The sequence below is a fragment of the Lemur catta genome, chromosome 2 (genome assembly GCF_020740605.2).
Source record: "Lemur catta isolate mLemCat1 chromosome 2, mLemCat1.pri, whole genome shotgun sequence".
Lineage (NCBI taxonomy): Eukaryota > Metazoa > Chordata > Mammalia > Primates > Lemuridae > Lemur > Lemur catta.
Window position 1 is genome coordinate 25,412,155 of NC_059129.1, and position 15,684 is coordinate 25,427,838.

Sequence of the window (15,684 nt, forward strand, 5' to 3'; positions counted from 1 at the left end):
TTCATATCTTTATCTTGCTATCTTTCTTCAGAGTGTCACTGGCCTTTATATGTCTTCTTTTAAAGGGAATATTATTAAGTTTTTGCCTAAATCTCTAAAGATCTCAGAATGTGGCCCATGGTGCTTGATTGACTGGCATCAAGTTAAAATAGTAGAATTTGGCATATCATTCTTGCATCAAAGAGCATCAGGGATCTAGATCCCTGAAAAGTCTTAGAAACACACCCAAATCAATTTAAAGAGCTTTTCCCATTCCACTCTAAACTCAGGGTAACTCTAATGCAGTCACTAGGTGATAATATCTCTTCTCAACACTCTCCTCAGAGCCTTAGCTATATCCTTATTCCGAAGAGTATAAATAATAGGATTCAGTGTGGGAGTAATGATACTATAGAACACAGAACCAACTTTGTCTTGCAGTGGAGTGTGCTGAGACCTGGGCCTCATATATGAGAAGATGCAGGCGCCAAACCAGAGGGAAACAACAATGAGGTGAGAGCTACAAGTGGCAAAGGCATTTCTCTTACTCCCAGCTGAACGCATATGAATGACACTGTGGAGGATGAAGGCATAGGATGTAGAAACCAGTAAGATAGGGAGGAGGAGAAGGAGGATACTGCTGATATACACTATAGTCTCATAAAAAGAGATGTCACCACATACCAACTTCACAACAGCTGGGTACTCACAGTAGAAGTGGCGGATTTTCCGAGACCCACAGAAAGGGAAGTGCATCAAGGTCACTGTGTAAACGAGGGAATTGATGGATGCCCCTAACCATGACATAACAGCCATCATAAGTCCCACCTTTTTGTTCATGAGCACAGTATAACGCAATGGATGGCAGATGGCAACATAGCGGTCATAGGACATGAGAGCTAGAAGAAGACACTCTGCACCACCCAGGGACAAGTAGAGAAAGTGCTGGGCAGCACAGCCCACAAAGGAGATGGACTTCTTGCCCAAGAGGTAGTTGGTAGCCATCTTGGGGATGGTTGTGGAGACATGCATCAGGTCCATGAGGGAGAGCTGGCTGAGCAGGAAGTACATCGGTGTGTGAAGCCGGGGGTCAGCATAGATGAGGAGAATGGTGAGACTGTTGCCACCGACTGCAATAAGGAAGACCACCATGGTCAAGGAGAAAAGGAAAAGGTGGGTGAGAGAGTCATCAAAGAGCCCCTCAAGGATGAAGTCAGTCAGATAGGTCTGATTCCTCTGCCACATGTCCCCTTTCTCAGTCCCTGGGAAAACAGAGACAGGAGATGAAGGGTGATTCCAGAAATGTTGGGGTACAGGCTACTTGACAAAAAGCACCTTGGATTAGAGGAAAAATTCATGAAGAGAGCATTTTTTTCTATTTCTAATTATTCAACAGCTCTAAGGATTGAAATAACATTTTTTTTAAAAAAAAAAAAAGAGAAAAAATTTGTATTCACAGGCATGATCACTCTGAAATTCCAGAATTCTAGACTATATTAAGTGCCAAATTCTAGACTCATCTCATTAAAGAAAAACACACATGTGTGTGCATGCACATAGGGGCATGAATATGTTTATATGTATATATATATATATATATATATACACACACACATGCGCACACACATACACACACACAGGTTTGGGAGAGTGTGGGGCAGTTTCAGGGGTGTTAAGTTTTTACTGGGGGGTTTTGCTTATTTTATCACTGAGGGTTTAATCAAAGATTCTGAACAGGTTCTACATATACATATACATGTAATAAATTTTGTTAGGAATTTTCGCCTTACACAGTTGTGAAAACTGATGAGGCAGTCTGTGTAAGGCTATCTCACCTTTGTGTCTGATGCTGGAACTTGAATTCCATGGGGTAAGTGGTCAAGAAGGAAAGCTGGATGTAAAGAGGGGCCGATCAAGGGCAGACTGGTACCCACAAGCATGAGCTGTAACCCACAAGGGGAGACTGAAACCCATGTCAGTTCTTGTTGCCTCTGAAACTGGTGGTGTAGGTATCTTTCAGAAGCTGAGGCTCCTCTTAGGGTGCTGAATGCACACATCTGGCGTGAAGGTCAGAGGAGCTAAAGGAGGACCCAGGGCCCCATAAAGCAGCTGCAGGCCCAGGTGCTGCTTCACACCACTGAGGTGAGTCAGCAGATCAGTAACAACTGTGTAAATGGCAAAGCGGCTGCTTTCCTTTGGCCCTTTAAATCTCTCAAGAAACTCTTCTTGGCCCACCTTAACTAGAAACACATGAAAATAGGAATTCTGGGAAAAGTAGTTTATCCTAGCCAAGCCACCATCTTCTGTCAATTTGGCACACATATACATCTCCTTAAGACACACTTAATCTCTAAATAAATACAACAAGTTCATCTCTCTGGCATGATCCAACCACCTGCAAACAACCAAACACATACTAACCTTTTCCCCAGAAGAAAATACAAGGGTAGGTTTGGGTATTTTTTGTTTGTTTCCCTTTGGATGATGTTTGTTCTTCCTCTGAGTCATATGTCCCATTTCATATTTTATAACTTAAAACAAAAATATTTGATTAATACATATGTAAAATATTCCTATAAAAACAAAGAAAAAGGAATCATTACTATTAGCTACAGAACAGATCATCCTACACTAGTACTAATCCATTCCTTGGATGTCAGCCCCCTTTTCCCCAAGTCACTCCTGTCGTTGGCCAATGGACCCATGAACAAAGCAGCCACAGAAGCATGGATAAAGATTTTGAATGGCTTCAACAACATGAAACACCCACCAAAGCCAATCTGGCTACGGTTGCTGCTGAGTGCCCGATGTGCCAACAGCTGAGACCAACACTGGGTCTCAGAGATGGCACCATACTCTGGCTGATGAGCCAACTAATTAGTGGAAGATTGATTACACTGGACCACTTTCAACAGAGATGGGACAGTGAGTTGTTCTTACTGGAATAGACACTTACTCTGGATATAGATTTACCTGTTTGACCTTCAGTGCTGCTGCCAAAACTACCATCTGTGGATTCATAAAATGCCTTATTCACCATAATGGTGTCCATTCAGCACTGCTTCTGACCAATGACTCATTGGACAGCAAAGTGTGGAAATGGGCCCATGGTTGTAGAATTCACTGGTCCTACCTTAGGTCCTCTATCATCCTGCAACAACTGGCCTGACAGAACTGTAGAATGGCCTTTTGAAGAGCAGCTAGATGGCAACACTCCCATTGTTGGGGCAATGTCCTCCAGAATGTGGTGTGAGCTCTAAATCTGTATCCAATTTATGGTGCCATTTCTCCCATAATGAGCATTCACAGGACCACAAATCAAGGGGTAGAAAGAGTGAGTTCTATCACTATAACCTCTATAACTATGAACCACCATAAAAATTTTTCTGTCCTGTCCCTGCACTTTGAGGTCCTGCACTTTTAGAGGTGTTAGGTCCAATGGGAGAAATTCTTCCACCAGGTGTCACAACAATGATTCCATTTAATTAGAGTGAAGACTGCCACCCTGCCCTTTCAGGCTCCTCCTAGCACTGACTCAAGGTGAAGAAGGTTTGTCTGTTGTCTGGTTGGACTGATCCTGACCCACAAAGAAAAACCAGTTACTACTTCACAATGCAGATAAGAAGGAGACACCTAGAGTCAGGAGATTTGCTAGGGTGCCTCTTTGTACTCCCATGTCCAGTGACATAAGTAAATAGAAAACAACTCAATACACAGAGGACTTTAGTGGCCCAGATCCTTCAGAAATGAAGGCTTAGGTCACCCCACCAGACAAGGAACCATGACCAACTGTGGACAAAGCGAATAGGGAATGGGTAATGAAAGAGGGTACTTACAAATACCAGCAATAAACATGTAAGCAGCTTTGAAAACAAAAACTGTAATAGTTACAGGCATTTCTTCCCTAGTTTGTCTATGTAAGTATGTATATATACATATATATGCTGATTATTTTTCTTTCCTCTGTCATTGCCTTATCTAACATAAGAGGTATTAATAATAGTTAACTCATATCTCAGTATTTAAGTTATGGGATATAATACGCAGATATAAATTAGATAGGAATAAAATGAACTTTACCCAAAGACAAAAATAGGTATTCTATATCCTTTTATGGGGAAGGGGCTTTATATCTTCTTCTTCTTGGAATAAGGTTAGCATGTTTTGGGTCATACATGGAATAATTGTGTCAGGTAAGGTGTAAACATAACTTTGGCATTGTCTTTATTTGGAGATGAAGTATGATTTCAAAACTGGTATATATGGTACAAAGGTGACACATAACTAAGCCACCATACTTATGTACCTGAAAACCTACCCGAAATATGGCCCAGATAGACTTGAGAGCCTTCAAATTATGAATCAGGCTCATAAAACTGGATTGTAACATTTAATCAGTCAAACTTCCCAATCGGCCCTGTATCCTTTTCACACAGATATCTCACTCATCAGAATAAGAGCTTGATCTTCACGGTGAAGCATGACTCAAAAAAATTGATCCTCCAAATATACACCCTATCCTTCTTGGTGATTTTCCTGCTAGACATCTCACTAGATGTTCGTGCGTTGCAGATTACCTACTAACTTTTTTTTTTTTTTTTTGAGACAGAGTCTCGCTGTGTTGCCCGGGGTAGAGTGAAACCTACTAACTTTTTAAAGCAAAGAACTCTGAACTGAATGCACTCACGGAAATGTATATAACCTGAGCTTTTGTACCCCCATGAAGAGCTGAAATAAATTAAAAAAAAAACGAATAATTCCACTAGTAAGAAAGAGGTCACATCCATTATCTCTTTCCCTACTAATGCAGCCTATGGTCTCATCTTTCTGGCTGTCACCTCACACTGATATTTCACATGCAGCTTCTTATCAACTAAAACCCCAACTTTCCCCAATCCAACCCAATTAATATATCCACACACTTCCCTTTTACCAAGTATTCATATATCTCTCTAACTCTTTCCTTATTAGTGTCCACCTTTCCTTTAATCTGTGTAGTGTACGTTGTTCGCCATCTGACCCATGTGTCTCTTCCACGCTCAGCAAGTTTCCTAATAATGTCCCATTCTGATTTGTGACTCTCACGTGGCTTGTTTTCTCTGCCTTCTCAGGAACCTTTCTTCATGGACTGACCAAATATTACCCTCTGACTGAAGGGATAGGTGGACAATACCATAGTTTCTAATAAACTTTCCTAGATATCTCAAGCTCTGTCATTATCTTACCTGGAATTTCCTCTGCAGAGACTTGTGGGCAGACAAGTAGAGATGTGAAATGGGGAAGGCAAGACAGGTCCACACTGACTCACAGCTTGGCTGTGGCCAATCATCAAAACAAGCCTTTGCTGAGGTCCTCATCAGTCTTCCTTTCCTAAGCCTGGAAATCTCCATTTACTGGTGGAATGCCATGGAAGGTATTGCCCTGGCACAGTCATCCTTGCTCAAACTAATTACCGCAGTGAAAGAGCAACACCAGAAGAAACAGCACATGTGCCTGTTCATATTTTCACCTCCATCAGCATATACCACAACAGATATCTGAACTTCTTTACCCTCTACTAGTTGGGCCTTGGAATGATGTATGTGTTTCCTCTGTCTATAAATATATATTGGAGCCAAACCTCCATCTCCATATGAAAGCATGGGCAATAAAAATTTCCATGAATGTTACTTTATTAAGAAGGTAAATTTAATACCACCTTAATCATCAGTGCGTTCAGATGCAAAGCAAAATCTTTTGGGGGTTTTCTGTTGTTTTGGGTCATTCAAGATACTCTCTTCTTAGCTTTATACCTCCTTCCCTACTTCATAAGATATAAATTTGGCTTATGTAGTCATAAGACCTGCAGAGCCTTCCTAACTTCATATATGTTTCATCAACAGTAATCACAGTGGCTAGAATGAGAACAGACTTCATCTGATGTGAGCCAATCATGGAAAAGGAGCAACATCTGTGAGAGAGCAAACATTCCTCTAACCCAGAGGACCTATGATGTCAGCTGAGGCAAACTGAGGACACTCAATTCATATCATCAGGGATTTCAACCCAGAGGACACATCTTGGATTGTTTCTGGAGACCATTACTCCAGACACCAATTAGACTGTGCTGTGTACATGAACTTAAGCATCCTCAAAGGGCTCTACTTGCAGTTTGTTTGTAGGGATCAGGAGAATGAGATTTTGGGGGTGTGTGCCTATGAAGATAACATGGGAATATTTTCTCCAGGGGCCAACTAACTGTGGAGACAAATAATCCCTACAGTCTCTCGATTGTTTTTCGTTTTAGAACCCAGCTCTCTCTAGCCCCTTTCCATCCAACCCGTTTGAGAAGACAGTCTGAGAAATATCCAGTCTCTCTTGCCCACAGGGCCCTTTACAGGGTTTTCCATGTGCCATGTCATAGAAAAGAAGTCAAGGAATAGAAGCAGGAATTCCTACCCTAGCTGTTGGCCATACTCCAATTTTATAGGCTACATTAACATAACATGTCAAGAGATTTCAGATACAGAAGTAATATAAGAAAATTGTATATCCCTCCTTCTCCTCCTCATTTACTCCCAACTCATTCTCATACCCTTTCTCTCCATTATAAGGATATTTTGGGTTATTCTTTGTGTCTCCATCTCCATTTAGATCGTAGAATGTCTTATTTCTCTGATCTTATCTTGCCTCGATATTGGGTTTTTTGTTTTGTATTGTTTTTTGGTTTTGTTGTGGTTTTTTTGTTTGGTTGGTTGGGTTTGGGTGGGTTTGTTTGTTTGCTTCCATATTTTGCTATTGAGTGGTGGGATTCTCTTATACATTTTGGATATTAGCCCTTTATCAGATAGGATCTGCAAATAATTTCTCCCAATCCATATTTTGTGTTTTCATTTTGTTGTGTCCTTGCTGTTCATAAGCTTTTCAGTTTAATGTGATACCACTTGCCTATTTTTCTTCTGTTCTCTGCTTTTAGTGTTACACCAAAGAAATCACTGCAAAAGCCAATACTGTGAAGATTTAATCCTATTTTCTTCTAGAGTTTTTTTCATTTCAGGTCTTACATTTAAGTTGTTAATTCATTTTGAGCTTTTTTGGTATATACTGTAAGATAACTATCCAATTTCATTCTCTTGCATGTGGATATCCAGTTTTCCCACCACTATTTATTGACAAGATTATCCTTTCCCTATTACGTATTCTTGGCACCCTTGTCAAAGATAAGTTGACCATATACACCCCAGTTTATTTCTGGGCTGCCTATTCTGTTCCATTGGTCTCTGTGTCTGTTTTTATGCCAGTATCATACTGTTTGGATAATTGTAGCTGTGGATTATGTTTTGAAATCATGAAACATAATGGCTACGGCTATCTTCTTACTCAAAATTGCTTTGGCTATTTGGTATCTCTTGTGGTTCCTATGAATTTTAGGATACTGCTGGTGGGACTGAAAACTAGTGCAACCCCTGTGGAAAGCAATATGGAGATACCTTAAACAGATACAAGTAGACCTATCATTTTATCCAGCAATTCCATTATTGGGCATCTACCCAAAAGAACAAAAGACATTCTATAAAAAAGACATCTGCACCCGAATGTTTATAGCAGCACAATTCACAATCGCAAAGATGTGGAAACAACCCAAATGCCCATCAATACATGAGTGCATTAGTAAAATGTGGTATATGTATACCATGGAGTATTACTCAGCTATAAGAAATAACGGTGATATAGAATCTCTTATGTTCTCCTGGATAGAGTTGGAACTCATTCTACTAAGTGAAGGATCCCAAGAATGGAAAAATAAGCACCACATGTACTCACCAGCAAATTGGTTTCCCTGATCATCACCTAAGTGCACATTTGGGAATAACACCAATTGGGTGTCGGGCAGATGTGGGGGGGGTGTATACCTACATAATGAGTGCAATGCGCACTGTCTGGGGAATGGACACGCTTGAAGCTCTGACTCGGGGGGGTGGAGGGACATGGGAAATATACATAACCTAAACTTTTGTACCCCTATAATATGCTGAAATTTAAAAAAAGAAAAAAAAACAGAAAGTTGGGGGAAATATAGACTTGGAGGTTTGATATGTGCGTCTGGAGTTCAGAAGAAAGATAAGAATGGAAATGTACATTTAAATAACAAAACCATATAAGATTACTTGGGAAATGAGTGAAAACAGGGGAGGGGCCTGAGGACTAAACTTGGGGCAATCCAACATTGAAGAAGTTACAATGATGAGAAGACATGAAGGGCCAGTGAATTTGGGGTTAAACTGAATGCAGTGCTTCAGAAGAAAAGTGTTTCAAAGAGGAAAGCATAATCAACTTTGTAAAAGGCTGTGAAGTGAACCAAAAATTGATGATTGGGTGTGTCAATGTAGAGGCCACTTGTGATATTCATACTAATGGTTACCATAAGGCGACGATGATAAAAAAAAAACAACTAAACTGAGCTCCAGTGAGAAAAGCAGCAGAAAAAGTGGAAATATTAAGCACGAAATAAAAAACTGTTTTCAGCAATTTTTCTGTAAAACTCTTTAGGCTTTGCAGGAATGAGGGAGGACTCTTTCTAAGATGGCAGCTATGAAAGTATGTCTATCTGTAGGCTGATAGTATTGATCAAGTAGAGTAGGAAAATTAATGATGCAGAAGAGAGAAGGAATAATTTCAAGAGCAAGATCCTTAAGATCTGGTGCACAAGTGAAGAGGATGCGATAGATAAGAGATCTCTGCAGATCAGATGCTTATGATTAGAATGTTAGACTGTCTCCATGTTGTTAATCCAAATAATCTGGTCCCTAGTGGATAAATTCCACTATTGCTTGTACCTGGGCTTGTTTTGTGGAAGATTTGGCAGTAGGTGAATATGGTCAGTAGTCTCCAAATAGATTTCTTCAGTGCTCCCACTGATTCTGTCATCTTCCCAGCCTCCCTGCAATAAAATTCTTTTCTGCTTAGATCATTCAGAGTTCATTTCTCTTCCTTGAAGCTAACACCCACAACTAACATAGAATCTCAGATAGCCCTATTCTTTCCATTAAACATACGAGATTACTGAGGCCTAGAGAGGTTAAATAATTGACCATGTATCACACTGTTAGCAAGTGAGACTCTGGTCTCATCCACATCATTCTGATTCTGAATCACAATGCTAGAAACCCTCAGAAAACAGAAAGGTGAAATAATGAAAGTGAAGATTCCTATCTGATATGGCAGGACCAATGTAGACCAACCAAGACACAATATATGTTTTTATTTTTATTCTTTTTTTTCTCTCCTTTTTTATTCTTTCTTTTTAGCCAATTGATCAGTTAACTGAATGTTTTTAAAAAGTTACGTTTCACTGGGGCAGATTCTGAACACCTAGTTCAGCACATCAATCATACTCTGCACTCAGTAAATATTTCTTAAATACAACATATATTACAATTCTGTATATGTATTATTATGGTGTATGTATGCAAAATGTATTATTCCTTCCTTCTGAATTCTTACACATTGTGACTGAAGGAACTCTAAGGGTCTATGAATATAACATTTATATCATCCTTCCTTCCTTTCAAACAGCTTTTAATCACCCTTAATTTCCCATGCTTCCAATATGAAGCAATACACTCCAATTTTATACTCCATAAATACCCTTTGGTGGCATGTTTTATATATGTTTTTGTTAATTAAGATAGTAATACGAAAGGACTTTATATCTGTGTCTTGCTATCTTGCTTCACAGGGTCACTGGCCTTTATATGTCTTCTTTTAAAGGGATTATTGTTAAGTTTTTGCCTAAATCTCTAAAGATCTCAAAACGTAGTCCATGGTGCTTGATTGACTGGCATCAAGTTAAAATAGTAGAATTTGTGTAAATCACAACATTCTTGCAGTAAGCAAGGAGCATCAGGCATGTAGATCCATGAAAAAATCTTAGACTTATACTGAGATCAATTTCAGGACCTTTTCCCATTCCACTCTAAACTTGGGGCAACTCTAATGTAGTCAATGGATAACAATATCTCTTCTCAACACTCTCCTCAGAGCCTTAGCTACATCTTTATTCCGAAGAGTATAAATGAGAGGGTTCAGTGTGGGAGTAATGATACTATAGAACACAGAACCAACTTTGTCTTGCAGTGGAGTGTGCTGAGACCTGGGCCTCATATATGAGAAGATGCAGGCGCCAAACCAGAGGGAAACAACAATAAGGTGAGAGCTACAAGTGGCAAAAGCATTTCTCTTACTCCCAGCTGAATGCATATGAATGACACTATGGAGGATGAAAGCATAAGATGTAGAAACCAGTAAGACAGGGAGGAGGAGAAGGAGGATACTGCTGATATACACTATGGTCTCATAAACAGAGATGTCACCACATATCAACTTCACAACAGCTGGGTACTCACAGTAGAAGTGGTGGATTTTCCGAGACCCACAGAAAGGGAAGCGCATCAAGGTCACTGTGTGAACAAGGGAATTCATGGATGCCCCTAACCACGACATAGCAGCCATCATAAGTCCCACCTTTTTGTTCATGAGCACAGTATAACGCAGTGGATGGCAGATGGCAACATAGCGGTCATAGGACATGAGAGCTAGAAGAAGACACTCTGCACCACCCAGGGACAAGTAGAGAAAGTGCTGGGCAGCACAGCCCACAAAGGAGATGGACTCCTTGCCCAAGAGGTAGTTGGTAGCCATCTTGGGGATGGTTGTGGAGACGTGCATCAGGTCCATGAGGGAGAGCTGGCTGAGCAGGAAGTACATCGGTGTGTGAAGCCGGGGGTCAGCATAGATGAGGAGAATGGTGAGACTGTTGCCACCGACTGCAATAAGGAAGACCACCATGGTCAAGGAGAAAAGGAAAAGGTGGGTGAGAGAGTCATCAAAGAGCCCCTCAAGGATGAAGTCAGTCAGATAGGTCTGATTCCTCTGCCACATGTCCCCTTTCTCAGTCCCTGGGGAAACAGAGAGGAGATGAAGAGTGATTCCAGAAATGCTGGGGTACAGACTACCTGACAAAAAGCACTTTGGATTGCAGGAAGAATTCATGAAGAGAGTTGTTTTTTCTATTTCTAATTATTCAACAGCTCTAATAATTGAAATAATATTTTGTTTAAAAGAGGAACCTTAAAATCTGTCTGCACAAGCATGATCAGTCTGATTCTAGACTATATTAAGTGCCAAACTTCTAGACTCATGTCATTAAGGAAAAAAACATGCATTTGTGTGCATACCCACAGGGACATGTACGTGTTTATATATATGCACACCACACACAAATAGGTTTGGGAGGGTGCAGGCAGTTTCAAGGTGTTGGGTTTTTATTGGGAATTTTTTCCTTATTTTATGAATGAGGGTTTAACCAAACATTCTGAACAAGGTCTACATGTACATATGCAAATAATAAATTTTGTTAGGAACTTTTGCCTTACAGTGTGGAAGAAAGTAAAGTAGTCTGTGTAAGGCTATTTCACCTTTGTGTCTGATGCTGGAACTTGAATTCCCTGGGGCAAGTTGTCAACAAGGAAAATTGGAGGTAAAGCGGGCCGATCAAGGGCAGGCTGGTACCCACAAGCATGAGCTGTAACCCACAAGGGGAGACTGAAACTCATGTCAGTTCTTGTTGCCTCTGCAACTGGTGGTATGGGTATCTTGCAGAAGCTGGGGCTCCTCTTAATGGCACTGATGCACACATCTGGCCCTGAGGTCAGAGGAGCTAAAGGAGGACCCAGGTCCCCATACAGCAGCTGCAGGCCAGGCCCAGCTGCTGCTTCACACCACTTAGCTGAGTGAGCAGACCAGTGACAACTGTGTAAACTGCAAAACGGCTGCTTTTCCTCAGCCCTTTGAATCTCTCAAGAATCTCTTCTTGGCCCACCTTAACTAGAAACACATGAAAATAGGAATTCTGGGAAAAGTAGTTTATCCTAGCCAAGCCACCATCTTCTGTCAATTTGGCACACATACACTACTCTTTAAGTCACACTTAATCTCTAAATAAACACAACAAATTCATGTCTCTGACATGATCCAACCACCTGCAAACAACCAAACACACACTAACCTTTTCCCCAGAAGAAAATACAAAGGTAGATTTGGGAATTTTCGTTTGTTTGTTTGCCTTTGGATGATGTTCGTTCTTCCCCTGAGTCATATGTCGCGTTTCATATTTTGTAACTTAAAACAAAAATATTTGATTAGCACATATGTAAAATATTCCTATAAAAACAAAGAAAAAGGAATCATTACTATTAGCTACAGAACAGATCATCCTACACAAGTGCTAACCCATTCCTTGGATGTCAGCCCCCTTTTCCCCAAGTCACTCCTGTCGTTGGCCAATGGACCCATGAACAAAGCAGCCACAGAAGCATGGATAAAGATTTTGAATGGCTTCAACAACATGAAACACCCACCAAGGCCAATCTGGCTACAGCTGCTGCTGAGTGCCCAATGTGCCAACAGCTGAGAACAACACTGAGTCCCAGAGATGGCACCATTCCCGGGATGATCAGCCAACTATTTGATGGCAGATTGATTACACTGGACCATTTTCAACTGGCATGGGACAGTGAGTTGTTCTTACTGGAATAGACACTTACTCTGGATATAGATTTACCTTCCTGACCTGCAGTGCTGTTGCCAAGTGTACTATCTGTGGATTCATAGAATGCTTTATTCACCATAATGGTATCCAGGCAGCACTGCTTCTGACGAATGACTCATTTGACAGCAAAGTGTGGAAATGGGCCCATGGTCGAGGAATTCACTGGTCTTACCTTAGGTCCTCTATCATCCTGCAACAACTGGCCTGACAGGACTCTAGAATGTCCTTTTGAAGAGCAGCTAGTTGGCAATACTTGCATTGCTGGGGCAATGTCCTCCAGGATGTGGTGTATGCTCTAAATCTGCATCCAATTTATGGTGCCATTTCTTCCATAATGAGCATTCACAGGACCACAAATCAAGGGGTAGAAAGCGTGAGTCCTATCACTATAACCTCTATAACTATGAACCACCATAAAAATTTTTCTGTCCTGTCCCTGCACTTTGAGGTCCTGCGCTTTTAGAGGTCTTAGTTCCAATGGGAGAAATTCTTCCACCAGGTGTTACAACAATGATTCCATTTAATTCGAGTGAAGACTGCCACCCTGCCCTTTTGGTGTCCTCTTAGCACTAACTGAAGGCAAACAAGGTTTGTCTATTAACTGGTCTGATTCATGCTGACCCACAAAGGGAAACCAAGTTACTACTTCACAATGCAGATAAGGAGACACCTAGAGTCAGGAGATTTTCTAGGGGACCACTTTGTACTACCATGTCCAGTGATATAAGTAAATAGAAAACAACCCAATTCACAGAGGACTTTAGTGGCCCAGATCCTTCAGAAATGAAGGTTTAGGTCACCCCACCAGACAAGAAACCATGATCAACTGTAGACAAAGGGCATAGGGAATGGGTAATGAAAGAGGGTACTTAAAAATACCAGCCATAAACATGTAAGCAACTATGAAAACAAAAACTGTAATAGTTATGGGCATTTCTTCCCTATTTTGTGTATGTATATGTGTGTATATACTGATTATTTTTCTTTCCTCTTGTCTGTCATTGACTTATCTAACATAAGAGGTATTAATAATAGTTAACTCATATCTCAGTATTTAAGTTATGGGATGTTGAGGGTTAGGGTCCCTCAGGAGTGGGACAGGACTTTGCCAAAGAGCAACCTGTGGACATCTCAGTTCATTGAGCAAAAGCTGCTCAATATTGAGGAGGACATTCCACTGATCAGGGATGCCTGCAAACAGACTCTGCCTTGAAGCCTGAGGGCTACAGCCTGGATGTCTGCAAAGGGACCCCCAGGCTTGTAATCTGAAGGTGGAGAGAATGATCAAAGGATTTCAGCCCAGCAGATAAGAGCAGTTTGCTATTCTAAGCCCGAAGCAATGTTCCCATCTCTCTCCTGAGTTCATGTCTCAGTAAGTGAGGAACTCGATAAAGTGAAAGAAGTACGTGGTCTCTTTGTTCCTGTTTGGATTATACACTTTAGTACTAACTCATGAGCTTTTCACATGAAATCATAGTAATCTATAACATGAAAAAGAGAATAAAAACGGGTGCTAGACTTCAGTCAGTACCACCTGGCTCACAGGAACGCTGGTAGTCTCCTGACATTCCCATACCCTTTCACCTTACTTTTTCTGTCCTTGTCTAAGTCTCTCCCATCTCTTGCAACGCACACTGCCGGAGGACCCGGTTACATAGGGGGCATCGCAAACCTCTGATAATGAGATATAGTAGGGAGACTATCAATAAAATAGGAGTAAAATGAATTTTACCCAAGGACAAAAATAGGGATTCTATATCCTTTTAAGGGGAAAGGGGCTTTATATCTTCTACTTTTTGGAATAAGGTTAGCATGTTTTGGGTTATACATGGAATAGCTGTATCAGGTAAGGTATAAGCATAACTTTGGCATTGGCTTTATTTGGAGATGAAGTATGATTTCAAAAGTGATATATACAGTACCAAGGTGACACATAACAAAGGCACCATACTTATATACTGGAAAACCAAAAAGAAATATGCCGCAGTTAGACTTGAGAGTCTTCAAATTATGAATCAGGCTCATAAAACTGGATTGTAACATTTAATCAGTCAAACTTCCCAATCTGCCCTGTATTCAATTTGCACATATATTTCACTCATCAGAATAAGAGCTTGATCTTCACAGTGAAGCATGACTCAAAAAAATTGATCCTCCAAATATACACCCTATCCTTCTTGGTGATTTTCCCACTGGACATCTCACTATATGTTCATGCATTGCAGATTACCTACTAACTTTTTAAAGCAGAGAACTCTGAACTGAATGCACTCTTTAAAGAATAATTCCATTAGTAAGAAAGAGGTCACATCTATTATCTCTTTCCCTACTAATGCAGCCTATGGTCTCATCTTTCTGGCTGTCACCTCACACTGGTATTTCACACGCAGCTTCTTATCAACTAAAACCCCAACTTCCCCCACTCCAACCCAATCGAAATATCCACACACTTCCCTTTTACCAAGTATCCAAACACTTCTCTAACTCTTTCCTCATTAGTGTCCACCTTTCTCTTAATCTGCATAGCGTATGTTGTTCACCATCTGACCCATGTGTCTCTTCCACGTTCAGCAAGTTTCCTAATAATGTCCCATTCTGAGTTGTACTCCTCACATGGATTTTTTTCTCTGCCTTCTCAGGAACCTTTCTTCATGGACTGACAAAATATTACCCTCTGACTGAAGGGATAGGGGGACAATACCCTAGTTTCTAATAAACTTTCCTAGATATCTCAAGCTCCGTCATTATCTTACCTGGAATTTCCTCTGCAGAGACGTGTGGGCAGACAAGCATAGATGTGAAATGGAGAAGGCAAAACAGGACCACGCTGACCCACAGCTTGGCTGCCGATGGTCAAAACAAGCCTTTGCTGAGGTCCTCATCAGTCTTCCTTTCCTAAGCCTGGAAATCTCCATTTACTGGTGGAATGCCATGGAAGGTATTGCCCTGACACAGTCATCCTTGCTCAAACTAATTACCCCAGTGAAAGAGCATCACCAGGAGAAACAGCACATGTGGCTGTTCAGATTTTGACCTCCATCACCACATACCACGACAGATTAAGTACCTGAACTTCTTTACCCTCGACTGGTTGGGCCTTGGAATGATGCATGTGC

At 40.9% G+C, this 15,684-nt stretch overlaps 2 protein-coding genes across 2 annotated transcripts; both read right to left on the reverse strand.

The window, feature by feature from the left end:
* Positions 1 to 288: 288 nt before the first annotated feature.
* On the reverse strand, positions 289 to 1,224 carry LOC123631594 (olfactory receptor 2AE1-like). Its single transcript, XM_045541384.1, has one exon. It carries the CDS (start codon positions 1,222 to 1,224, stop codon positions 289 to 291), a length of 936 nt encoding a protein of 311 aa, XP_045397340.1.
* An 8,736-nt stretch (positions 1,225 to 9,960) lies between these two features.
* On the reverse strand, positions 9,961 to 10,899 carry LOC123632014 (olfactory receptor 2AE1-like). Its single transcript, XM_045542152.1, has one exon. The coding sequence runs from the start codon at positions 10,897 to 10,899 to the stop codon at positions 9,961 to 9,963; it is 939 nt and encodes a 312-aa protein (XP_045398108.1).
* Between the last annotated feature and the right edge of the window lie 4,785 nt (positions 10,900 to 15,684).